Consider the following 27,547-nt stretch of genomic DNA (forward strand, 5'->3'; position numbering starts at 1 on the left):
ACATGTATTTTAGATGAACAGAGGATGAACAAAGGATGAAAAAGAATGGGGGATAGATACTATAGTAGTAGTTATTCTTCTGCCAGAGAGAGAGAGAGAGAGAGAGAGAGGGAGAGGGAGAGGGAGAGGGAGAGGGAGAGGGGAGAGAGAGAGAGGGAGAGAGAGAGAGAGAGAGGGAGAGGGAGAGAGAGACAGAGAGAGAGAGAGAGAGGGAGGGAGGGAGACAGAGAGAGAGAGAGAGAGAGAGAGAGAGAGAGAGAGAGAGAGAGAGAGAGAGAGAGAGAGAGATCTGTATTTATGAAGTCTCAGAGACTCGACTCGGAGCCTATATCCTGATCACTAACATTTTCACCCCACTGCTAGTTTCTTTTATCTCCTGCTTTTCCACTTTATCACTCGTCAAACATGCGTCCATGATAATCACACTTTAAAGTGTTCGACAGACAGCAGTATGTGTTGTTAAAAAACAAAAGAGGAGTCGAAACATAGATGTGTCTCTGCTAGACAGACAGACAACAGGATCGCTGGAGATGAAAGAAGTAGGTTCATAAATAAAGCAGGGGCCTGGATGACAGATATTGACTGAGGACATGCGCTCTTACTTTGAAATTCACTTTTTTTTTTGCCGAGGAGCAGCCTGCCTGGCCCCTTGGTGTGTACTGAGATGTATATTTCAGAGATGTCTGGTAGAGACATGTCTTTCATTCTGAGAGAAGCACACCCCGTCGAGGATGTGGCGAGGTGCTAGGGTAGCGCCATGGCGATAGAAGAAGAAGAAGAAGGGACCAATGGATGTGAGGGACGTTGTCGCGGAAACCGGCTGAGGGATCTTCGCTCCGTCTCGGCTGTGATCTGCCCGCGCTTTGGTCACACACACAACACCACTGTGATCGCTGTACACACTGAACACACATGTTGGATGTATTATAGAAGATGAAAGGAAAAGAGGGGACTACAGTATCCTATTGGGCCGAGAGAGAGAGAGAGAGAGAGAGAGAGAGAGAGAGAGAGAGAGAGAGAGAGAGAGATACAGAGAGATACAGAGAGATACAGAGAGATACAGAGAGAGAGACAGAGAGAGAGGCAGAGAGAGAGAGAGACACAGAGAGAGAGAGACAGAGAGAGACAGAGAGAGAGACAGAGAGAGAGACAGAGAGATACAGAGAGAGACAGAGAGAGAGACAGAGAGAGAGGCAGAGAGACAGAGAGAGACACAGAGAGAGAGAGAGAGAGAGAGACAGAGAGACAGAGAGAGAGAGAGAGAAAGAGAGAGAGAAAAAAACTAACAGGTCAGTCCATTCTGCCTTTGAGAAGAAAAATGTAAAGTTTGATAAGTTGATAATTGCTGAGACCTCTTAACATGTTACATGCTCATCGATCACAGCTTGGTAGTTTCACTTCTTTCAACTATGTAAGTCATTAACAGAGGGCCCGGGGGCCACTGTGGTGTTGTGTGGGTTTTTTGTGTCACGAGGAGCAGAGTTGATCCTTCCTGCGGCACACACACTGGATCAATACCCTTCTCTTTGATCAAAACCCTCCATCTTATCTCAACACACAATGAACGACAGGGCACACACACACACAACATACATGGCATTAACACAAACACAGAAAAATAAATCACACACACACACACACACACAGATAAACACGCACGAATGCACCAACAAACAGAAAAACACAAACAGAAAAACCTCCAGTGACTATTCAGAGCTGAGCTGGAGAGCAGGGCAGCAGTCAGAGAGCTGCCACACGGTGGAATCAAACACTGCAAATGACACAGAGAGGAGGAAGAGAGAAACAGAGAAAGAGAAACAGACATACAGAGAATGAGAGTGAGAGAAACAGAGAGAAACAGAGAGACCAACAAAGTGAGAAAGAAAGAGTGAGATAGGTAGAGAGACAGAGAGAGAGAGAGAGAGAGAGAGAGAGAGAGAGAGAGAGAGAGAGAGAGCGCTGGTCTCTGTACTGACTTCTCCTGCAGTTCTCTGAGCTTCTCGTCTCTCTCCAGCAGCTGGGCTCGCAGGGCTTTGTTAGCCGATGTGTGGCTCGTCACCTCCGCCTTGGAGCTCTGAGAAGGGGAGACAGAGAGACAGTGTGTGAGCCACAGAGACAAAGAGACAGGGGTGTTGTGACACTAGCGGTGACAGGTCAGATGTAGCAGCATGTGTTCTCATTAGAAGTGCAGACACTAGGATGACAGGAAGTGACAGAAAAATATTTATAATACATTTACACAGTTGAGGAGAAGTAGGAGGAGATTGTGATTGTGTATGGATCCATGTTTAAACCTCTTGTCTGTCTTTTTCATGTGAGAATATGTGGTGTATAAATATATTTCTGTAAATTCTTTAAATTAAATTAAATACAAATGGAATAGAAGTGAAATGGTATGACATCATAGCTTATATGTAGAGGAATGATGGGAAAGGAGAGCCCTGTCAAGTAAAAAAGCTACAAATATATATTTGTTGTTCTGTGTATGTTTCTGGTTCTAGGTATCAGTATGCCTCTACTGCAGGATCAAAGAGAGAGAGGACACCTTTGTGTCAAAGCCTCTCTGGTGCACGTCACACACACATACACACACACAACCCTTGTGGCCCGTGACTACAGGTGTGCTTGTGATCATGAGAATGATGGATATTTGTGTGTGCATCTTCCCTTTGGTTTAAAGGAGCTCTGGTCTCCAGCGGAAACTCGTAGGATCACACACACACACCCTCCCCCCAACACACTGTTCTCTCTGCTCCCCCTCCTCACACTCCACCATCACCTCAGCTGACTCGTCAGCCTTTGGTAACGACAGTAGCAATATGGCGGCTGACACTGATGAGTGAGCTAACGAAGGGCAGATAACGGTGTCGTACTGACACCTCGGAGGGTCCAGCCACTCAGAGGACACGCTTTTGTTTCCCATTTCTCACCTCACTGACAGGTGTTCCCTGGCATATCAAGTAATACGAAACCACTGGGTAATTGTCATTGGTAAATCTAATACAATTTTGAAAAGACGTGATGTATAAATCATCGGTTAAAAATAAAATGCTCTGTGGACATTTTATTTTAGATTGAGACAAAAAAATATGAAAATAAAATGAAGATACTTTTGGGTTTTAACATTCAGATGAAAGGAGTGTTCAATTGAAGCTTGTTTCTGACATTGTCAACCCTGCTGGAACTGTCAGCATTGATAACTAACGTCAGAGCCCTTGCTTCTACGTGTAGTATAGTTTTATCTATCTGCCCAGGGAACTACAGATGAAAACTAGCCAGCTGGCTAAATCTGGCACATTTACAGCAATGTGTGCATTGTCCCTGTCAAATAAATAAATACATGTAAATTAAATTGCTGCTGTGCTCTCTACTTGACAGGCCACCATTAGTTGTTCATTGACTCAACTGTATGAATACAGGTTGAATGATACAAATAAATACTGTATACCTATTGCAGTGACCTCCTGCTTCCTCTATCGTCTGACCACTAACCTTCAGTTTAGTGTGGAGATGTTTGACCTCTGCCTCCAGGGCTTTAAGGACAGGAGGGCTGGGGGTCTCCAGGGGCTGCTGGGGGGTGTTGGTCCTGTGGATCTGCCTCCACTGCTCCAGCTCCATCTCCAGCACCTTCTTCTGCTGCTCTACACCCGCCAGGTCAGAGGTCAGCTTCTGGGAACACCATTAAACACACCGGGAGCAGAGAGAGAGGTAGTCAGAAAGTACTGCAGGATATAAGGTTCGATACCTGCACCTGTAGTATGAAGGAAGTGAAGGGAAAAGTCACGGAAGCTAGAATTCCTGGACCTGCAACATACATATAAAGACAAAAATAGTTGTTTTGTGATTGAAACACTAAAGCGGGTCAGAACGTACACGAGGTTGTCAGAGCAGCACTCATAGATTGAGAAGACTTAAAGAATATGTGACTGAAAGGATAACGAGAGTCTGAAAGTGTACCTGCTACTACTGTAGTGGCATCATGTAAAAATCTAAGTTTGACCACGACTTCTGTTGTTATTCTGTCTGTGTATTTTTTTTTATTTTACTAGGAAAGTCAGTTAAGAACAAATTGTTATTTTCAATGACGGCCTAGAAATAGTGGGTTAACTGCCAGTTCAGGGGTAGAACGACAGATTTGTACCTTGTCAGCTCAGGGATTTGAACTTGTAACCTTCCGGTTACTAGTCCAAAGCTCTAACCACTAGGCTACCCTGCCGTCCCGGTATCCAGTGAGAGGTGGTGAGAAAGCTGGACCAGACCTGAGACATGAGTATTGGACTCCCTGAGAGGAACAATCTAACAGAGCACCAACCACGTCCTCAGTTAAAATCAGACCACAGATCCACGAAGAGTCAGAGTAGGAGTGCTGATCCAGGATCAGTTTAGCCTTTTAGATCATCCTAGATAAGATTGTATGGACAGATCCTAGATCATCACTCCTACTCTGAGATGCTTTGTGTCTACAAACAAGTACACTACACTACAGTAGGCATGTACAGATGAAGCAGTGAAACAAGTGAACACATATTGAACCCGTTGGTGGATTAAAAAAATCCCTCTCAATGGAGATTTATTGAACATGTTTTTAAATCCAGGATTAGGTTTAATCTATGTCCAGGAAACCAGCCCCTTATGATGGACAAACTGAAAGTCCTTTTGAAAGTTACTGTATATTCTTCTACAGCGTAACGTACTGAACAGTAACTGTGATTAAATCCTGTTTCTATCTTAATGAAGACGAGGATGACTCTGACGCGCGGCCAGCCGAAGGGCCCTAATTCTCTAACCCTGATTGGCAGGCGTAATAGAGCCATCCAGTAGAATCAGAGTGCACCCTGGGACGGAGGGAGTTGAGCTGGGTTTGGTTTAGAAGCGGAGCGAGCGAGCGAGTGAGCAAGAGAGAGTTAGTAAGAGCGAGGGAGGAATTGTAGGATAATACTGCTCGGTAATCATCTACCCTTCTGTACCAGCGTATCAGACATGGTAAACATTTGCTTTGGGGCTAAACGGTTTAAACCGCATGCATATTATCAACCTCAATGTACTCAATGCTTTTCTGTCGTCTAATTTATCATTGCCACAATAATACGATCTGGTATCATATCAAACATAATGCTCACTTTGTAGCGCAAATAAGGAGAAGGTGATATGTGTGGTACACACACCCTCTCAACCCCCCCACACCCTCCCAACCATCCTGGAAACCACAGTAGTCCCAGGGGTGGCCTCTCTGCTCTGCATACATGGAGGTTATTGATATCTGGTTGCCTGCTGACACCTCTTAGTAGAATCCCTCTTGTTTTAGGTTTCCTCCTCTTTGAAGGCTCACAGGCCATATCCCCACTGAGAGAGACAGAGAGAGGGGGGCTGCTTCTGCTGCTGGGTCGTGTGTGTGTGTGTGTGTGTGTATGGGTGTGTTAAGAGTGGCATTGATGACACTTCCCGTAAGACAGGCTTTGATTTCAGAGGGGCCATTTTCAGCCCTGGGTCTGGTGAGAGATGACACTGACACTGACTCTGATGCATGGTGGGACCATTAGGCTGCCCAGCTGAAGTCTCTCTCTCTCTCTCTCTTTATCTCTCACCACCCCCTCTCTTTCTCGTTCTTCCTCTCTCCCCCACTCTCGCTCACTACTCTCCCTCTCTTGCGCTTTCTCCTCTCCCTCCCGTTCTGTCTATTTCTGTTCCTCTCTCTCTTTTCCGCTCTCTCTCCCTCTACCACACTTGCACTCTCTCCCCTCCTGCTCTCTCCATTTCGGTTCCTCTCCCCCCTCTCTCGCCTCTCTAGGGCAGTGGTCTCCCTGGTGCCATTCCAAGTGATACCGAATCATTAGCAGGATAAATAATGAGGCCGGTGGCTCCGAAAATAGCGAAGGAACCACATAGTCACAGACACACACAGTGGTACAGTTCACATCCCTCATTTTGGCCTGGCTCAGTTCCTCAACCACAACAAGCGAACGCTAGCCTAACATGACCTAGACCCAGACATACGTACAACACCTTGAAAATGGACACGAGACAACACCAGTATCATCCTTCTAGAATAACACCAGAGAAACATCAAGCCACGGCAGAGTGACGACACAGTACTTATCCAGGGTTCTAAACGAGAGATACTCATACTAACATCATAGAACTCAAGGACCAACAGCCACGACCTTCTAGACTTTAGATGAACCAGAGATTCCTGGAAAGACAACTGAAGGCAGCAGTGGACCCATCTTTATTATGTTGTACCTTTATAGTGTCCGTCACCAGGATTTAAGTGCCAGGCTCTGTCATGTGCCTGGGCATAAAACGCCTACACCCAGAAAACCCCCCTTCTCCCTGTCAGCCAAGTCTGTTTTACCCCTCTAATCCTGTGGTAATCCCAGCCTCTTCCGGGCAGGATGGGAGCTGGGCCGATCCACGCCTGGAGATTACGGGGTCGGGTTCGTGTCGAAGAGACGTTCAATTGTAGAACGAGGTAGAGGGGGAGGTTTAGGAGGGGTGCGAGGTACCCGATTCCAGACCCAAATTATCCCCTGTTCGGTTAATATGCGTGACCGACGTTTCTTTACAGCGGGAGGAACATTTTTGGAAATTACCGTAGGACATCTCACCTGTCACCCAGAGGAGGTTCCTCTAAGCTTCTGTCGCTTCCCTCGTTCCTCAAACGAGAGGAGAGGAGAGGAGAGGAAGAAGAAAAGAGTGTGAGAGGACAACGTCCCCCCCCCGTAGCCTAATTATCCTTCATTTTCCTAACAGACTCTCTCTTTCTCATGCCTTTCCTTCCCACCTTGTTGAATAGAAAGTACAAAGACAGAAGTCAAGGAACAGAGAGCACCATTAAGAGGGTCACGTTTTACAGACTGACGGCAATTATGGAGAGGAACAGGGTGGAAATACCTCACAAAGCACTCTGCCGTGTGTGTGTGTGTGTGTGTCTGTGAGTGTGTGTGTCTCTCTCTGTGTGTGTGTGTCTCTGACAGCTATTGCCGTCTGGTTCCTGACAGAGAGGTCTGTGGGGATGAGGTGGCTGGCGTGGTGTGATTGACTGATGAAAGTGTCACTGTGCTGTAGAGACACATGTTCCACTTAGGCTGAAAGGGTACGCCACTTCTCTCGCTTTGTCTCTCTACCTCCCCCTCTCGCTCGCTACCTCTCCCCCTCTATCTCGCTCTCTCCCTCACAGACACATACAGCCTGATTCACATTTCAATAACACACAACTTGAAGTAACAGGAAACTACAGGACACCACTAAGGAGCCAAACAAACGAGGTAGCTCTACTTCTCGGTCTCTGACACTGTCATCATACCTTTTCACATGACAGCCCCCGAGGCGCCGGGCTAAGCCAATTAGAGCCAGAGTTTTGGACTCTGAGTCAGAGAGCTAGCAGGCAGGCAGGGGCCAGCCGGATACCAGCCAACAGCACAGGACCTTGTGCCCTTTATAGGGGGAATGATCCCTGTTTTCTAGCTGAGAGCTCAGAGTCTTGGACAACTTCTGCTGCAGTGGCATTAATACTGCAGGAGTAAAAGACAACTACTGCTGTTTCTTTCTGGTCAGCCCAAGCAGAGAAAAGTGTGTGTGTCTAGGTGTTTGTGCATGTGTGTAAGAGTGTGTGTGTGTGTGCATTTGTATGTGTGTGTCATTAATGCCGCAGAGCCAGTGTCTTAGGTCTCCTCGGGGCCCTGGTTGTTCTATTCTATGATAGCTAGGTAGGGGCCGGAACCCGGAGGCCACTTCCAGAGCAGCGGGGCTCCTGCGCTCTTTGACCTGTGTGTATCACACACACCCCTAATCAGGCCTCCAGTGGGTTGGGGCTGGTCGGGGCTCTGCCTGCTCCTACCCAACAGGGGCCTCCTGCCAGTCCCACTAACTACCATACGGCCTGGTGTGTGTGTGAGAGAGAGAACGTGTGTGAATGTGTATGAGGCCGTGAGAGAGAGAGCGAAAGAGGAGGTCAGGTCATGGAAAAATTTGCCTGGCTACACAAACTCTACACCACGCCGCGGATGTTAGTTTCTTCTCCGCAATGAGTCTGCATTTGAGTACCTCCCCAACGATTTTTAGAACGGAAATCAATTTTAAACTGTCTGATTGGTCCCAGAAACTAATGGGCTGGGCCAGAGCCAGAACACATGTGGGTAAAGCGCCTTTTTGAAAATTGGTCATTGGCTTTGACATTCTGAATGGTGAGATATGATTCAACAACCTTCATTTTGATGTCCCCACAAACAACATCAACGATGGCAGTCTCAGACAGAAGTACTGTACATAGTGTCGTGTCTTTGGCATCATTAAACTGAAGATTCATCTTTATCAAATGACTCTCTGTAATTATTATTACGCAATTAAACTGATTAATCATGTAACTGTAATTAACTAGGAAGTCGGGGCACCAAGGAAAATATTCAGATTACAAAGTTATAATTTTCCTAATATAACTTTACAGATATTTTCATATCTGATCAATAGTCTTCTGATTAATGAATTCTTCTTTATCTCATGTTAGTCTCATTCCAAACGTCGTAAATTGTTGGTTATCTGCACGAACCCAGTCTTCACTATGAGTCATCCATTCATCAATTGTCTTAAAATCATTTATTTACTAACTAAGTAATTCACAGAAAAGCATAAACAAACAGTAGATAGTTACCAGGAAATGATAACGGAGTTTCCCTAGTGGGATAAACCGGCATCGTGGCTTGGTGGACAAAAGGGAAGTGGGGGTCAACTGAGATAACACAACACACAGTTGATAATTATAACAATTGAAATGCTAATCCTTTGCACATGAACGCTCACTCATTCAGGAAAAATTGCAATCAATATATATATTTACGCTCAGTGTGTCGTCGGGGTCTCTGTTGAAAAGTTAGTTTCTGTTGGAGAGTTTGTCCGCCCTCTCTGTCTGTCTGGTCTCAAACCTTGGCCCTCTCGTTATCGAGGTAAGCTGGTCTACAACCTTTGTCCTCTCGTAATTGAGAGCAACATGGTCTGTTGAAAAAATTCTCAAAGTTGGGGTTTAATTCGGAATTGCAGAAAAGGGCCTGTACCAGGATGCCCGAACATAACTGTGCTCATGGGCGGTCCTCTGATTTAGTTAAACTCCAAAGGGAATTGGAGTTTCCTTCATTAAACAGTCCAAAATCACATTACATAATTTCACAAACAGTATCATCCACACTCATTCATCTTATACAACAATTAGATGTAAACCTCATATCTGAGGCTATTATATAAACAGCGTTATGGTAATGTGGACACATTTTCTCCCACGAGTTTCACAAAATTGTACCAAACAGACCAGTTCGTAGCTGGATTCTTCACCGATCTGTTATACCATCTCCAGAACATAAATGTTGTTCGGACCTCAAGTTCTGTGAGGTGGAAGAAATTCCTTTGTTCTCTTCTATGAAAACTCTACTCTCTCTCTATACTGTGGCTATGAGGAGATAATCTCCTCCAGGAATTTACGACCTCTCTGACCACAGCAGCCTGGATGTAGGAGACAGGGAGAGGGGGATGGGGCTTGCTGTACCCAAAGAGGGCAACGTCATGACAGTAGCAAACAAAGAATTCAGTTTGAGAAATATCACTAGGACACTGTTTCAGAGACTAGCTGGTTGAGTCAGTACAGTATAGTATAATAATATAGTAGTCAGTAGAGTATAGTATAGTGGTCAGTACATTACTGCATAATATAGTAGTCAGTAAGGCATAGTATAGTGGTCAGTACATTATAGTATAATATAGTAGTCAGTATGGTATAGTATAATATAGTATTCAGTAGGATATAGTATAGTATTCAGTACATTACAGTATAATATAGTAGTCAGAAGGGTATAGTATAGTAGTCAGTAGGGGATAGTATAATAATATAGTAGTCAGTACAGTATAGTTTAATATAGTAGTCAGTAGGGTATAGTATAAAAATATAGTAATCAGTAGGGTATAGTACAGTAGTCAGTACATTATATTATAACATAGTAGTCAGTAGGGTATAGTATAATAATATAGTAGTCAGTACAGTACATTCAAGTATAATACAGTAGACAGTAGGGTATAGTATAATAATATAGTAGTCAGTAGGGTATAGTATAATAATATAGTAGTAAGTATAGTACATTATAGTATAGAAGTCAATAGAGTATAATATAGTATAGCAGTCCGCAGGGTATCGTATAGTTTAATATAGCAGTCAGTAGGGTATAGTATAGTACATTATAGGATAGTAGTCAGTGGGGTATAGTATAGCAGTCCGTAGGGTATATTATAGTAGTCAGTAGGGTATAGTATAGTAGTCAGGAGGTTATAGTATAATATAGCAGTCAGTAGGGTATAGTATAGTAGTCAGCAGGGTATAGTATAGTAGTCAGTAGGGTATAGTATAGAATAGTAGTCAGTAGGATATAGTATAGTATAGTGGTCAGTAGGGTATAGAATAGTATAGAAGTCAGTAGCGTATAATATAATAGTCAGTGGGGTATAGTAGTTAGTAGGGTATAGTATAGTAGTCAATATGGTATTGTAGTCGGTAGGGTAGAGTATAGTAGCCAGTAGGGTATAGTAGTCAGTTGGGTATAGTATAGTTGTCAGTTCGGTATAGTATAGTAGTCGGTAGGGTATACTATAGTAGTCAGTAGGGTATAGTATAGTAGTCAGTAGGGTATAGTATAGCATAGTAGTCAGTAGGGTATAGTAGCCAGTAGGGTATAGTATAGTAGTCAGTAGGGTATAGTAGTCAGTAGGGTATAGTATAGTAGTCAGTAGGGTATAGTATAGTAGTCAGTAGGGTATAGTATCGGAGTCAGTAGGGTATAGTAGTCAGTAGGGTATAGTATAGTAGTCAGTAGGGTATAGTATAGTAGTCAGTAGGGTATAGTATAGTAGTCAGTAGGGTATAGTATAGTAGTCAGTAGGGTATAGTATCGGAGTCAGTAGGGTATAGTATAGCATTGCAGGAGACTGCAGCAGTGTGTTCAGTGCTCTGTGGCTCTTCCTCTGCTCCTCTGTGGTGCTGACCTCCTCAGGCGAGGGCAGGCCTGTCAGACACACACTTATTAAGCATGATAAGGGCAAAGGAGCTGCTCCCACTGCAGCCAGGGATAGGGCCCCCAGAAACACACCGAAAGACAAAAGAAAAGACAGGAAGAAACAAAAGAGGAAAGAAAAAGAACAACTTCCTTGTTCCCAGTTACTGTACCAGACCCTGCTTATCTTTCCCTACCCCTCCTTCTCTTCTGTTTGTTCCACTTTCTCTGTGCCTGTCCTCCCCTCTTCTGGTCTGTGGTACCTGTGATAACTGCTTGCTGACGTTCAGTCTCTGGGCGAGCTGCGACGTGATCTTCTCGTTGGCGTCTCGCAGTTCCTGGGAGGAGCGCTGGGCATCACACCGGGCGGTCTGTAGAACGGCGAGATGGCGCTGGAGCGCCAGAACGCGCCCGCGCAATGCGGCGGGGGCACAGCAGCCGCACCTTTGGGCCTTCCTCCTCTTTCTCTCACTCCGTCTCTTCCCTCCTTCCTCCCTCGGCTCCCTCTGTTTATATCCTAACAAGAGGAGAACACAGTACGTTCCTCAGAGTGTTCATGTACAGGAGAGCGGTGAACACACTTACAATCCCCATTTAGATTTCTGCTGCTGAGAGTTATCAAACGTGTGTGTGTGTGTGTATGGGATATTCTATCATCAGACTGACTAAGCCATTCCATATATAACCGATACAACAGTGTAGAGGACAGAATCTTGTTTTGTATCAGGTGTTGCTTCTGATAGCGTGTGTGTTTTGGTGTGTGTGTCCCCCCCCCTAAATAGTTGAAAATCTGAGTGAATCTGAGTGAAAATCTGAGTGAAACATGAAAACGTGTTGTTGCTACCTTGGTTCGGAACATCGGGCTGCGTTCTGGAGAATTCTTCTGCTGGCTGTTCTGAGGCGGCTGCGTACCTGTGTGACTGGAAAAAGACAAACCAAAATGTTTTGAAACTCTTTTAAACGCTGCCGTTTAATGCAGCACAACAGGTTGACGTCCGCGTCGTGTCACACAGGAATCACAGCATGTGGCATTTAACGCGATGTGACAAATCACACCGAGCCGTAAAGTGGCGCAACGTGTTTAATACAACACACGTCGACTCGAAAGCAACTCTATACAGCCGCAACTCTCTTGACAGGTGCCTGTTGAAATACCCCCGCGTTCCCTCACCCCCTTGCCCCACGGTGTGTGTGAGTGTGTGACACCGCCTGAGAGCGTTTGTAGTCACATCAAAGCCCTCCCCCCCGGAGCACCGGTACGGTTTAATCACGAGCTGGTTTGATCACATGGAGCCTTCCGGAAGCCCTTTGATTTGTGACACAGCGCGCGTGGCTCCACTGTCATGGTGATGAGGCTGGGCGGAGCTGATGGGCAGGGCGGGCGGAGGGGCATGTGGAGTGGCTGACTGAGGGATCTGATTTGACAGATAGAAGAGCCTACAGAACATCCCTTTGGTGAATAGCTACCAGGTATTACAGTGAAGGAGTTGAGAATGGACAAAAACAAGTACAGAAAAACCTGGACTATTGATTTCATTGGGTGGAGGAGGAAGGAAGAACAGAGGAGGCAGAGCCTAAAGCCAGGTAGAACACAGAGTAGCAACTGCACTGTGTAATATAGGCTACACATGGCTAGGCCAAACCCAGGCAACATCCTGACTGACTCACCGATTACAAATAAACACTCCAGTAATGAAATCAACAATTCAATGAACTACTTCAATTCCACATTATGCGTAAAGACTTGTTAGTCGATTGAATGGAGGTTATAGCGAATGGAAGAATAGATAAGACTTCTCCAAATGGACCCACCTTGATTGGGTGACTGTCCAGGCTGTCAGAGTACTCCTCTCCACTGTCACGAGAGAGACAGAGAGAGAGAGAGAGAGAGAGAGAGAGAGAGAGAGAGAGAGAGAGAGAGAGAGAGAGAGAGAGAGAGAGAGACAGAGAGAGAGAGAGAGAGAGAGAGAGAGAGAGAGAGAGACAGAGAGAGAGAGAGACAGAGAGAGAGAAACAGAGAGACAGAGAGAGAGAGAGAGACCGAGAGACAGAGAGAGAGAGACCGAGAGACAGAGAGACAGAGAGAGAGAGAGAGAGAGAGAGAGAGAGAGGGAGAGAGAGAGACAGCGAGAGAGAGACAAGAGAGAGAGACAAGAGAGAGAGACAGAGAGAGAGAGAGAGAGAGAGAGAGAGAGAGCAACAGAGAGAGAGAGACAAGAGAGAGAGAGAGAGAGAGAGAGAGAGAGAGAGAGAGAGAGAGAGAGAGACAGAGAGAGAGAGAGAGAGAGAGAGGGGTGGGAAAAAGAGAGAGAATGTGAATATGTATTAGCACAGTAATATTTCAAATTTGCATGTATGGAAGTTCAATAACAATTTCTATATCCAATGTTCCATTTACCATCAAGCAGAGTATTGTTTTCTCCATCTCATTCCATGTGCAATTTCATTCCTGATTTATTTCCCGAATTCCTGGAAATGACCTGAATGAATTCCACCTCATCAGTTGTGCTACGATGTGTATCAACATGTATGCAGACTGCTGTGGCCTTCATTAGTGCGATCTGTGTGACAGACGTGTGTGAGTGGCATGGCTGAGCACCGACGAGACGAGCCCATCTGATGGACGGATGTGCGGTAAGGGTTTCGGAGACACGCACACCTCCACTCCCTACCCACCCACCTCCCCCGTTATCGACAGTGACCTTTGACGTGGAAGTCAGTGACATTTACGCTGTGGGTTTTATTAACGTGGGGCGGATGAGAGCAGCAGAGGTAAAGACCTCCACATCACCATCAGCCTTCCCACATGACAGACCCGAGGCCCCTGGGCTGGGGGGCGCAGGCTGGGGGTGGAGGCTAGAGCTGGGGTCTGGGGCTGGAGGGAGAAAGGACTGGACCCAGCCACTAAGGCCCAAGACTGACCTACTGACAGACTGTGCTGAGCACTGAACATTCCAGCATACCACACACCTGCACCAGAGAGGCATTTAGCCTACAATACCATACCAAAGTAATAGTTTGAATACTGTATGTAATCAATGCAACAGGAAGGGGAATAAATAACTACTTCAATACAAATCAACCATGTGGATACAAGTCAAGACCTCACTATAACAGTATGCTGGATGTATTGGATAGACTGTATTTACATGATATGCTGTTGTAATTGACAGGTACTTTAGATAGCCTGTCTTTACTTTCAATTCTCGGGGCCCTCTCTTCAACCTTGCTAGCTAGCCAGCTAGCCTCCGAATAGCACCACTGTAGAAACTATTACACTCGACGGAACGACTTGATTAGTGTAGTGTCAACATCGCAGCCACTACCAGCTAGCCTACTCCAGCAGTACTGTTTCATTTCAATCATTTTAGTCAATAAGATTCTTGCTACGTAAGCTTAACTTTCTGAACATTCGAGACGTGTAGTCCACTTGTCATTCCAATCTCCTTTGCATTAGCGTAGCCTCTTCTGTACCCTGTTAACTATGTGTCTATCTATCCCTGTTCTCTCCTCTCTGCACAGACCATACAAACGCTCCAACCAGCCACCCTAATCTGGTGGTCCCAGCACGACCCACGTGGAGTTCCTGGTCTCCGGTAGCCTCTGGAACTGCCGATCTGCGGCCAACAAGGCAGAGTTCATCTCAGCCTATGCCTCCCTCCAGTCCCTCGACTTCCTGGCACTGACGGAAACATGGATCACCACAGATAACACTGCTACTCCTACTGCTCTCTCTTCGTCCACCCACGTGTTCTCGCACACCCCGAGAGCTTCTGGTCAGCGGGGTGGTGGCACCGGGATCCTCATCTCTCCCAAGTGGTCATTCTCTCTCTCTCCCCTTACCCATCTATCTATCGCCTCCTTTGAATTCCATGCTGTCACAGTTACCAGCCCTTTCAAGCTTAACATTCTTATCATTTATCGCCCTCCAGGTTCCCTCGGAGAGTTCATCAATGAGCTTGATGCCTTGATAAGCTCCTTTCCTGAGGACGGCTCTCACAGTCCTGACTTTAACCTCCCCACGTCTACCTTTGACTCATTCCTCTCTGCCTCCTTCTTTCCACTCCTCTCCTCTTTTGACCTCACCCTTCATACTCACAAGGCAGGCAATACGCCGACCTCATCTTTACTAGATGCTGTTCTTCCACTAACCTCACTGCAACTCCCCTCCAAGTCTCCGACCACTACCTTGTATCCTTTTCCCTCTCGCTCTCATCCAACACTTCCCACACTGCCCCTACTCGGATGGTAGTCCCAACCTTCGCTCTCTCTCCCCGCTACTCTTTCCTCTTCCATCCTTTCATCTCTTCCCTCTGCTCATACCTTCTCCAACCTTTCTCCTGACTCTGCCTCCTCAACCCTCCTCTCTTCCCTTTCTGCATCCTTTGACTCTCTATGTCCCCTATCCTCCAGGCCGGCTCGGTCCTCCCCTCCCGCTCCGTGGCTCGATGACTCATTGCGAGCTCACAGAACAGAGCTCCGGGCAGCCGAGCGGAAATGGAGGAAAACCCGCCTCCCTGCGGACCTGGCATCCTTTCACTCCCTCCTCTCTACATTTTCCTCCTCTGTCTCTGCTGCTAAAGCCACCTTCTACCACTCTAAATTCCAAGCATCTGCCTCTAACCCTAGGAAGCTCTTTGCCACCTTCTCCTCCCTTCTGAATCCTCCTCCCCCTCCCCCCCCTCCTCCCTCTCTGCAGATGACTTGTCAACCATTTTGAAAAGAAGGTACGACATCCGATCCTCGTTTGCTAAGTCGACACCGCTGGTTCTGCTCACACTGCCCTACCCTGTGCTCTGACCTCTTTCTCCCTCTCTCTCCAGATGAAATCTGCTTCTTGTGACGGCCGGAACAACCTGCCCGCTCGACCCTATCCCCTCCTCTCTCCACCAGACCATTTCCGGGGACCTTCTCCCTTACCTCACCTCGCTCATCAACTCAGACCGCTGGAGTCCCTTCCATCTTCAAGACTGAAGTTGCAGCTCGATCCCTCCGATGTCAACAACTACAGACCAGTATCCCTTCTTTCTTTTCTCTCCAAAACTCTTGGTGCCTGGCCAGCTCTCCCTCTATCTCTCTCAGAATGACCTTCTTGATCCAAATCAGTCAGGTTTCAAGACTAGTCATTCAACTGAAGCTCTTCTCTGCATCACGGAGGCGCTCCGCACTGCTAAAGCTAACTCTCTCTCCTCTGCTCTCATCCTTCTAGACCTATCGGCTGCCTTCGACACTGTGAACCATCAGATCCTCCTCTCCAAGAGTTGGGCATCTCCGGCGCGGCCCACGCTTGGATTGCGTCCTACCTGACAGGTCGCTCCTACCAGGTGGCGTGGCGAGAATCTGTCTCCTCGCCACGCGCTCTCACCACTGGTGTCCCCCAGGGCTCTGTTCTAGGCCCTCTCCTATTCTCGCTATACACCAAGTCACTTGGCTCTGTCATAAACATGGTCTCTCCTATGACACACAATTAATCTTCTCCTTTCCCCCTTCTGATGACCAGAAGCATCTCTGCATGTCTGGCAGACATATCAAGCTGAACCTCGGCAAACGGAGCTGCTCTTCCTCCCGGGGAAGGACTGCCCGTTCCATGATCTCGCCATCACGGTTGACAAATCTCCCAGAGCGCTAAGAACCTTGGCGTGATCCTGGATACACCCTGTCGTTCTCAACCAACATCATGGCGGTGGCCCGTTCCTGTAGGTTCATGCTCTACAACATAGAGTACGACCCTGCCTCACCCAGGAAGCGGCGCAGGTCCTAATCCAGGCACTTGTCATCTCCCGTCTGGATTACTGCAACTCGCTGTTGGCTGGGCTCCCTGCCTGTGCCATTAAACCCCTACAACTCATAGAGCCCGTCTGGTGTTCAACCTTCCCAACATGCTCCTCCGCTCTCTCCACTGGCTTCCAGTTGAAGCTCGCATCCGCTACAAGACCATGGTGCTTGCCTACGGAGCTGTGAGGGGAACGGCACCGCAGTACCTCCAGGCTCTGATACACCCAAGCAAGGGCACTGCGTTCATCCTCCTCTGGCCTGCTCGCCTCCCTGCCATTGAGGAAGTACAGTTCCCGCTCAGCCCAGTCAAAACTGTTCGCTGCTCTGGCCCCCCAATGGTGGAACAAACTCCCTCACGACGCCAGGACAGCGGAGTCAATCACCACCTTCCGGAGACACCTGAAACCCCACCTCTTCAAGGAATACCTAGGATAGGATAAGTAATCCTTCTCACCCCCCCCCCCCTTAATGACTTAGATGCACTATTGTAAAGTGGCTGTTCCACTGGAAAAATTCACCAATTTGTAAGTCGCTCCGTCCTAAATGACTTAAATGTAAATGTAAATGTATATACAGTGCCTTGCGAAAGTATTCAGCCCCCTTGAACTTTGCGAACTTTTGCCACATTTCAGGCTTCAAACATAAAGATGTAAAACTGTATTTTTTTGTGAAGAATCAACAACAAGTGGGACACAATCATGAAGTGGAACAACATTTATTGGATATTTCAAACTTTTTTAACAAATCAAAAACTGAAAAATTGGGCGTGCAAAATTATTCAGCCCCTTTACTTTCAGTGCAGCAAACTCCAGAAGTTCAGTGAGGATCTCTGAATGATCCAATGTTGACCTAAATGACTAATGATGATAAATACAATCCACCTGTGTGTAATCAAGTCTCCGTATAAATGCACCTGCACTGTGATAGTCTCAGAGGTCCGTTAAAAGCGCAGAGAGCATCATGAAGAACAAGGAACACACCAGGCAGGTCCGTGATACTGTTGTGAAGAAGTTTAAAGCTGGATTTGGATACAAAAAGATTTCCCAAGCTTTAAACATCCCAAGGAGCACTGTGCAAGCGATAATATTGAAATGGAAGGAGTATCAGACCACTGCAAATCTACCAAGACCTGGCCGTCCCTCTAAACTTTCAGCTCATACAAGGAGAAGACTGATCAGAGATGCAGCCAAGAGGCCCATGATCACTCTGGATGAACTGCAGAGATCTACAGCTGAGGTGGGAGACTCTGTCCATAGGACAACAATCAGTCGTATATTGCACAAATCTGGCCTTTATGGAAGAGTGGCAAGAAGAAAGCCATTTCTTAAAGATATCCATAAAAAGTGTCATTTAAAGTTTGCCACAAGCCACCTGGGAGACACACCAAACATGTGGAAGAAGGTGCTCTGGTCAGATGAAACCAAAATGTAACTTTTTGGCAACAATGCAAAACGTTATGTTTGAATGAGCTTCAATGAGCAAACGAGCTTCAATGCCACACAACACTGCTTCCGTGGCCTCCAACTGCTCTTAAATGCAAGTAAAACTAAATGCATGCTCTTCAAACGATCGCTGCCCGCACCTGCCCGCCCGTCCAGCATCACTACTCTGGACGGTTCTGACTTAGAATATGTGGACTACTATAAGTACTTAGGTGTCTGGCTAGACTGTAAACTCTCCTTCCAGACTCACATTATGCATCTCCAATCCAAAATTAAATCTGGAATCGCCTTTCTATTTCGCAACAAAGCATCCTTCACTCATGCTGCCAAACATACCCTCGTAAAACTGACCATCCTACTGATCCTCGACTTCGGCGATGTCATTTACAAAATAGCTTCCAACACTCTACTCAACAAATTGGATGCAGTCTATCACAGTGCCATCCGTTTTGTCACCAAAGCCCCATATACTTCCCACCACTGTGACCTGTATGCTCTTGTTGGCTGGCCCTTGCTTCATACTCGTCGCCAAACCCACTGGCTCCAGGTCATCTACAAGTCTTTGCGAGGTAAAGCCCCACCTTATCTCAGCTCACTGGTCACCATAGCAGCATCCACCCGTAGCACGCGTCCAGCAGGTATATCTCACTGGTCACCCCCAAAGTCAATTCCTCCTTTGGCCACCTTTCCTTCCAGTTCTCTGCTGCCAATGACTGGAACGAACTGCAAAAATCACTGAAGCTGGTAGACTCATATCTCCCTCATTATCTTTAAGCAGCAGTTGTCAGAGAAACTCACAGATCACTGCACCTGGTACATAGCCCATCTGTAAATAGCCCATCCAACTACCTCATCCCCATACTGTATTTATTTATTGATCTTGCTCTTTTGCACCCCAGCATCTCTACTTGCACATTCATCTTTTGCACATCTATCACTCCAGTGTTTAATTGTTATATTGTAATTATTTTGCCACCATGGCCCATTTATTGCCTTACCTCCCTTATCTTACCTCATTGCACACACTTTTTCTACTGTATTATTGACTGTATTTTTGTTTATTCCATGTGTAACTCTGTGTTGTTGTATGTGTCGAACTGCTTTGCTTTATCTTGGCCAGGTCACAGTTGTAATTGAGAACTTGTTCTCAACTAGCCAACCTAGTTAAATAAAGGTGAAATAAATAAATAAAAATGAAAACCTGCCTGCTCACTGCCTTTGGGCTGAAGCACACACTCAGCCAGGGTGGGGGTGATTGCCTTATCAGTTACTGAGCTGTATCACTGTATCTTATACCCTGTGGCAGGGCACTTCTACTATTCCATCAGTCTCAGATGTGCTGAGTGGACAGGACAGTGTGCTGGTCGTGTCATAGCTGCCTATGCTTCGGGAGACAGGCTGTGTGTGTATGCTGGTGTACTATATATTGTATACCAGATACCTCCTGCTAGCCCCTACAGTACTCTCCCAGAGGCCCCTGCCTCAGCCCTGCTCTGCTCTCCAAACAAACTGCTGATGTGGTCAAAATTCAAAATGTCTGCCAGCCTTAAGGTACTTCTTCCTGAAACTTTCTAACCACAAGTCGAGCCAGAGGCAGTGAGAAGAACAGTAAGAAACCAAGACGGAGAAAGGCGCTTGTTACACTTCTTTAACGAGTCTGATATCTTCATTTTGTTGGTATTTAACTAATTCTCTGCAGGATGAAAAGCCACATTTATCCAAGCACCTATAGGCATAATAATATTGAGACATGAGCGACACAGAAGGCTTTAACAGCACTGCACCTCAACTGACAGGTAACTTAACTAAGACATCTGTATTTAAGTCCCTCTTTTAGGTTAAGACTGTATCTTACGGCTGCTTATTAGACACATTAGGGACAAGGGAGAAACATGCCATAGGTTTATACAGCCACTGTTAGGTTTCAACTTCCCCATGTGAGTAACCAAGGTTTCAGTGAGATGAATTAGTCATGGGAGAGGCGAGGTGTGTGTGTGTGTGTGTGTGTGTGTGTGTGTGTGTGTGTGTGTGTGTGTGTGTGTGTGTGTGTGTGTGTGTGTGTGTGAAGTGAAGCTAGGCTACTGCTAGAGGGGGGGGAAGAGAGTCTGTGAGAAATGAACATAAGCCAGCGGTGCGGGTAGCCGGTGTTTGAAATCAAATCATCCCAACCATCACTCAATAAACATTAGCTCAGTGGCTTTTTAGCATAAAACATACATGAAATAATTACTGTAGATGGTTCTTCATTTGGAGAGTGTTAAACAGCTTGTAGACATCTGGTAGCGAGCCGAGGAGGGTCATTCAAAATGTATCTAACTAAATGAAGGCGAGGAGAGGAATAAGAGGGGGTTCGTGTGGGGAGCAAAAAATGTCTGCGCACATCCTAAATCGACATGTCACAAGATAACGGAACTGACTGGGGTTGGGGTGGGGGGGGACCTGTGCCTGGGAATGTCTTAGGTTGCTGTCAAGAGAGGGGTGAATATGCAAAGGACCGGAAAATTAAATCAAGCTGCCAAACTGTCAATTCTCAGGCCTCATGACTGCATCACAGGAAGATATCAAGAGTTGGGCCCTTATCATATCAAGTGTGGGCCCTTATCATATCAAGTGTTGGGCCCTTATCATATCAAGTGTTGGGCCCTTATCATATCAAGTGTTGGGCCCTTATCATATCAAGTGTCGGGCCCTTATCATATCAAGTGTCGGGCCCTTATCATATCAAGAGTTGGGCCCTTATCATATCAAGTGTTGGGCCCTTATCATATCAAGTGTCGGGCCCTTATCATATCAAGTGTCGGGCCCTTATCATATCAAGTGTCGGGCCCTTATCAAGTGTCGGGCCCTTATCATATCAAGAGTTGGGCCCTTATCATATCAAGTGTCGGGCCCTTATCATATCAAGTGTCGGGCCCTTATCATATCAAGTGTCGGGCCCTTATCATATCAAGTGTCGGGCCCTTATCATAAGTGTCGGGCCCTTATCATATCAGGTGTCGGGCCCTTATCATATCAAGTGTCGGGCCCTTATCATATCAGGTGTCGGGCCCTTATCATATCAAGTGTCGGGCCCTTATCATATCAAGTGTCGGGCCCTTATCATATCAAGTGTCGGGCCCTTATCATATCAAGTGTCGGGCCCTTATCATATCAAGTGTCGGGCCCTTATCATATCAAGTGTCGGGCTCTTATCATATCAGGAGTCAGGCCCTTATCATATCAAGAGTTGGGCCCTTATCATATCAAGTGTCGGGCCCTTATCATATCAGGAGTCAGGCCCTTATCATATCAAGTGTCGTGCTCTTATCATATCAAGTGTCGGGCTCTTATCATATCAGGTGTCAGGCTTTCTTGGCACCAGTTCAACTCTGTGTGCAGAGGTGGCTAATTTTGCATGCAAATTTCAGTCAATAAGCTCCGAGCAAGACGTCCCAGGATATTTCAAAGGATCTGACAGTCGGTTTTTTCTTCCTCCCTCTCCCTCTATCGGCTCTTGAATACCAACTAGACAGGCGCTGAAAATTCAATCACGCATTTGCTTACGCTTTGCATATGCACGGTGTCCCTCGATGCCGCTAAGCCCCCCACCCTAGAAAATAATGAGGGGGGGGTAAGAGAGAGAGAGAGAGAGAGAGAGAGAGAAAGTGTGTGTCGTACCTGTCCGCGCTTATGTCCTCCCAGTCGTCCCTAGCAGGGCTGCGGCCTCCTCCTCCGATGGCTTGATTGGGGCCAACCGCTCGGTGGCGGTGCAGCCGCGCCGGGCCTCTGTGCCGCATGCCTGTTTTGAATTTGACCTTGTTGTTTGCTAATGCCCCTCCACTTATTCCTCCCCCTGCTGTAGCTGCTGCGGCCAGTCCTGTTAGCATGTTAGCCTTGGGTCCTCTCTGCCTCCTGTTGAAGTCCCGGGCCGCCCTCAGGATGCCCAGCTCCTGCCTGAGCCGGAGCAGCTGCTGCCGGGTGCGTCCGGCTTCCCTCCTGGCCCCCTCCAGCTGGGTCTCCAGGGCCAGGGCCTCGGTGCGGTGTCTCTCCCCCTGGGCGAGTGCCTGGGCATGGGCCGCCTCGTCGCGAGCAGCCCCCTGAGTGCGGAGGCGGGCCAGGGAGCCCTGGAGGTGCTCCTTGTCCTGGGTTAGAGCTGTGTTGGCCTCCTGGAGGTGCTGGTTGTCCTCCCTCAGCCTCTCGGTCTCCTGCTCCATGGACACCGTCTTCCTCTCCAACTGTTCTATCTATATGGTGATCATTGAGTGTTCATTAGGACCAGAACTAACCTCCCAGTCATACCACTCTATGTACTCTGCCATGTAGAGTTAACGAACCTTCTATTCACTGTAAATGTCTTAAAATAAGCTACGAACAAGAAAAATCCTGTCAACTTTGAACTGCGAAAACAGCGTAGTGTCAGTGTTTCTCTCTACTCTGACCTGTGTTTGCAGTAACTGTGCAGGCCAGGGTAGTAGAGGGTTGAAACAAACCATTGGGCCATTAACATAGCGGCAGGTAGCCTAGTGGTTAAGAGCTTCGGGCCAGTAACCAAAAGGTCGCTGGGTCGAATTCTCGAGCCGACTAGCTGAAAAATCTGTCGATGGGCCCTTGCGCAAGGCACTGAACCCAAATTACTCTGGATAAGAGCATCTGCTAAATTACTGAAATGTAAACACTCCCATTCTGACTGAGCCCCACCCTCCTAGAGAGGCTACAGACATCTGACTGCTAGCCCCCCCTCCTCCTAGAGGCTACAGACATGACTGCTTAGCCCCCCCTCCTCCTAGAGAGGCTACAGACATCTGACTGATAGCCCCCCTCCTCCTAGAGAGGCTACAGACATCTGACTGCTAGCCCCCCCCCTAGAGAGGCTACAGGCATCCCAGAGAGGCTACAGGCATCTGTCTGCTAGCCCCCCCCTCCTAGAGGGGCTACAGACATCTGTCTATCTGTCTGCTAGCCCCCCCCTCCTCCTAGAGAAGCTACAGACATCTGACTGCTAGTCCCCCCCTCCTAGAGGGGCTACAGACATCTGTCTATCTGTCTGCTAGCCCCCCCCCTCCTAGAGAGGCTACAGGCATCTGTCTGCTAGCCCCCCTCCTAGAGGGGCTACAGACATCTGTCTATCTGTCTGCTAGCCCCCCTCCTAGAGAGGCTACAGGCATCTGTCTGCTAGCCCCCCCCTCCTAGAGGGGCTACAGACATCTGTCTATCTGTCTGCTAGCCCCCCCCTCCTCCTAGAGAAGCTACAGACATCTGACTGCTAGTCCCCCCTCCTCCTAGAGAGGCTACAGACATCTGTCTGCTAGCCCCCCCCTCCTAGAGAGGCTACAGACATCTGTCTGCTAGCCCCCCCCTCCTAGAGAGGGGCTACAGACATCTGTCTATCTGTCTGCTAGCCCCCCCCTCCTAGAGAGGCTACAGGCATCTGTCTGCTAGCCCCCCCCCTCCTAGAGAGGCTACAGACATCTGTCTGCTAGCCCCCCCCCCTCCTAGAGGGGCTACAGACATCTGTCTATCTGTCTGCTAGCCCCCTCCTCTAGAGAGGCTACAGACATCTGTCTATCTGTCTGCTAGCCCCCTCCTCCTCCTAGAGAAGCTACAGACATCTGACTGCTAGCCCCCCCCCCTCCTAGAGAGGCTACAGACATCTGTCTGCTAGCCCCCCCTCCTCCTAGAGAGGCTACAGGCATCTGTCTGCTAGCCCCCCTCCTCCTAGAGGGGCTACAGACATCTGTCTATCTGTCTGCTAGCCCCCCCTCCTCCTAGAGAAGCTACAGGCATCTGTCTGCTAGTCCCCCCCTCCTCCTAGAGAGGCTACAGACATCTGACTGCTAGTCCCCCCCCTCATCCTAGAGAAGCTACAGACATCTGACTGTCCCCCCCCTCCTCCTAGAGAAGCTACAGACATCTGACTGCTAGCCCCCCCCTCATCCTAGAGAAGCTACAGACATCTGACTGCTAGTCCCCCCTCCCCCTAGAGAAGCTACAGACATCTGACTGCTAGTCCCCCCCCCTCCTCCTAGAGAAGCTACAGACATCTGACTGCTAGTCCCCCCCCCTCCTCCTAGAGAAGCTACAGACATCTGTCTGCTAGTCCCCCCCCCTCCTCCTAGAGAGGCTACAGACATCTGACTGCTAGTCCCCCCCCCCTCCTCCTAGAGAAGCTACAGACATCTGACTGCTAGCCCCCCCTCCTCCTCCTAGAGAAGCTACAGACATCTGACTGCTAGTCCCCCCCCTCCTCCTAGAGAAGCTACAGACATCTGACTGCTAGTCCCCCCTCCTCCTAGAGAGGCTACAGACATCTGACTGCTAGTCCCCCCCCCCCCCTCCTCCTAGAGAGGCTACAGACATCTGTCTGCTAGCCCCCCCCCCTCTAGAGAGGCTACAGACATCTGTCTGCTAGTCCCCCCCCTCCTCCTAGAGGGGCTACAGACATCTGTCTATCTGTCTGCTAGCCCCCCTCCCAGAGAGGCTACAGGCATCTGTCTGCTAGCCCCCCCCTCCTAGAGAGGCTACAGGCATCTGTCTGCTAGCCCCCCTCCTAGAGGGGCTACAGACATCTGTCTATCTGTCTGCTAGCCCCCCCCTCCTAGAGAGGCTACAGGCATCTGTCTGCTAGTCCCCCCCCCTCCTAGAGGGGCTACAGACATCTGTCTATCTGTCTGCTAGCTACAGACATCCCCCCCCTCCTAGAGGCTACAGACATCTGACTGCTAGTCCCCCCCTCCTAGAGAGGCTACAGACATCTGTCTGCTAGCCTCCCCCCCCCTCCTAGAGAGGCTACAGGCATCTGTCTGCTAGCCCCCCTCCTCCTAGAGAGGCTACAGACATCTGTCTATCTGTCTGCTAGCCCCCCCCCTCCTCCTAGAGAAGCTACAGACATCTGACTGCTAGTCCCCCCCCCTCCTCCTAGAGAGGCTACAGACATCTGTCTGCTAGCCCCCCTCCTCCTAGAGAGGCTACAGCATCTGTCTGTCCCCCCCCCTCCTCCTAGAGAGGCTACAGACATCTGTCTATCTGTCTGCTAGCCCCCCCTCCTCCTAGAGAAGCTACAGGCATCTGTCTGCTAGTCCCCCTCCTCCTCCTAGAGAGGCTACAGACATCTGACTGCTAGTCCCCCCCTCCTCCTAGAGAAGCTACAGACATCTGACTGCTAGCCCCCCTCCTCCTAGAGAAGCTACAGACATCTGACTGCTAGCCCCCCCCCTCCTCCTAGAGAGGCTACAGACATCTGACTGCTAGTCCCCCTCCTCCTAGAGAAGCTACAGACATCTGACTGCTAGCCCCCCCCCTCCTAGAGAAGCTACAGGCATCTGACTGCTAGTCCCCCCTCCTCCTAGAGAAGCTACAGACATCTGACTGCTAGCCCCCCCCCCCCCTCCTCCTAGAGAAGCTACAGACATCTGACTGCTAGCCCCCCCCCTCCTCCTAGAGAGGCTACAGACATCTGACTGCTAGTCCCCCCCCTCCTCCTAGAGAAGCTACAGACATCTGACTGCTAGCCCCCCCCCTCCTCCTAGAGAAGCTACAGACATCTGACTGCTAGTCCCCCCCCCCCTCCTCCTAGAGAAGCTACAGACATCTGACTGCTAGCTCCCCCTCCTCCTAGAGAGGCTACAGACATCTGACTGCTAGCCCCCCCTCCTCCTAGAGAAGCTACAGACATCTGACTGCTAGTCCCCCCTCCTCCTAGAGAAGCTACAGACATCTGACTGCTAGCCCCCCCTCCTCCTAGAGAAGCTACAGACATCTGACTGCTAGTCCCCCCCTCCTCCTAGAGAAGCTACAGACATCTGACTGCTAGCCCCCCCCCCTCCTCCTAGAGAAGCTACAGACATCTGACTGCTAGTCCCTCCCCTCCTCCTAGAGAAGCTACAGACATCTGACTGCTAGTCCCTCCCCTCCTCCTAGAGAAGCTACAGACATCTGACTGCTAGCCCCCCTCCTCCTAGAGAAGCTACAGACATCTGACTGCTAGTCCCCCCTCCTCCTAGAGAAGCTACAGACATCTGACTGCTAGTCCCCCTCCTCCTAGAGAAGCTACAGACATCTGACTGCTAGTCCCCCCCCCCCCTCCTAGAGAAGCTACAGACATCTGACTGCTAGTCCCTCCTCCTCCTAGAGAAGCTACAGACATCTGACTGCTAGTCCCCCCTCCTCCTAGAGAAGCTACAGACATCTGACTGCTAGTCCCCCCCCCTCCTAGAGAAGCTACAGACATCTGACTGCTAGCCCCCCCTCCTCCTCCTAGAGAAGCTACAGACATCTGACTGCTAGTCCCCCCCCTCATCCTAGAGAAGCTACAGACATCTGTCTGCTAGCCCCCCCTCCTCCTAGAGAAGCTACAGACATCTGACTGCTAGTCCCCCCCTCCTCCTAGAGAAGCTACAGACATCTGTCTGCTAGCCCCCCCCCTCCTCCTAGAGAGGCTACAGACATCTGACTGCTAGTCCCCCCCCCATCCTAGAGAAGCTACAGACATCTGTCTGCTAGCCCCCCCTCCTCCTAGAGAAGCTACAGACATCTGACTGCTAGTCCCCCTCCTCCTAGAGAAGCTACAGACATCTGACTGCTAGTCCCCCTCCTCCTAGAGAAGCTACAGACATCTGACTGCTAGTCCCCCCCCTCCTCCTAGAGAAGCTACAGACATCTGACTGCTAGTCCCCCCCTCCTCCTAGAGAAGCTACAGACATCTGACTGCTAGTCCCTCCCCTCCTCCTAGAGAAGCTACAGACATCTGACTGCTAGTCCCCCTCCTCCTAGAGAAGCTACAGACATCTGACTGCTAGTCCCCCCTCCTCCTAGAGAAGCTACAGACATCTGACTGCTAGTCCCCCCCCCTCCTCCTAGAGAAGCTACAGACATCTGACTGCTAGTCCCCCCCTCCTCCTAGAGAGGCTACAGACATCTGACTGCTAGTCGCCCCCTCCTCCTAGAGAGGCTACAGACATCTGACTGCTAGTCCCCCCCCTCCTCCTCCTAGAGAAGCTACAGACATCTGAGTCCCCCCCCCCTCCTCCTAGAGAGGCTACAGACATCTGACTGCTAGTCCCCCCTCCTCCTAGAGAGGCTACAGACATCTGTCTGCTAGCCCCCCCCCCTCCTAGAGAGGCTACAGACATCTGTCTGCTAGCCCCCCTCCTCCTAGAGGGGCTACAGACATCTGTCTATCTGTCTGCCCCCCCCTCCCAGAGAGGCTACAGGCATCTGTCTGCTAGCTCCCCCCTCCTCCTAGAGAAGCTACAGACATCTGACTGCTAGCCCCCCCCCCTCCTCCTAGAGAAGCTACAGACATCTGACTGCTAGCCCCCCTCCTCCTAG

At 48.7% G+C, this 27,547-nt stretch overlaps 1 protein-coding gene across 2 annotated transcripts in view; it reads right to left on the bottom strand.

Annotated features, from left to right (window-relative positions):
- Positions 1–27,547, bottom strand: part of cntln (centlein, centrosomal protein) — a 155,972-nt gene that overhangs the window by 41,515 nt on the left and 86,910 nt on the right. Inside the window, exons 16-21 of one of the 2 annotated variants that reach the window (XM_064926566.1) lie at positions 21,899–22,464; positions 12,837–12,879; positions 11,869–11,944; positions 11,288–11,541; positions 3,493–3,666; positions 1,977–2,074 (exon numbers count right to left, since the gene is read on the bottom strand). In XM_064926566.1, coding sequence (XP_064782638.1) covers positions 1,977–2,074; positions 3,493–3,666; positions 11,288–11,541; positions 11,869–11,944; positions 12,837–12,879; positions 21,899–22,464 — 1,211 coding nt within the window. Of the gene's footprint in view, positions 1–1,976; positions 2,075–3,492; positions 3,670–11,287; positions 11,542–11,868; positions 11,945–12,836; positions 12,880–21,898; positions 22,465–27,547 lie in introns of both variants that reach the window. The other variant, XM_064926565.1, reaches the window with a different exon arrangement.

This window comes from Oncorhynchus masou, chromosome 20 (assembly GCF_036934945.1).
Source record: "Oncorhynchus masou masou isolate Uvic2021 chromosome 20, UVic_Omas_1.1, whole genome shotgun sequence".
Classification (NCBI taxonomy): domain Eukaryota; kingdom Metazoa; phylum Chordata; class Actinopteri; order Salmoniformes; family Salmonidae; genus Oncorhynchus; species Oncorhynchus masou.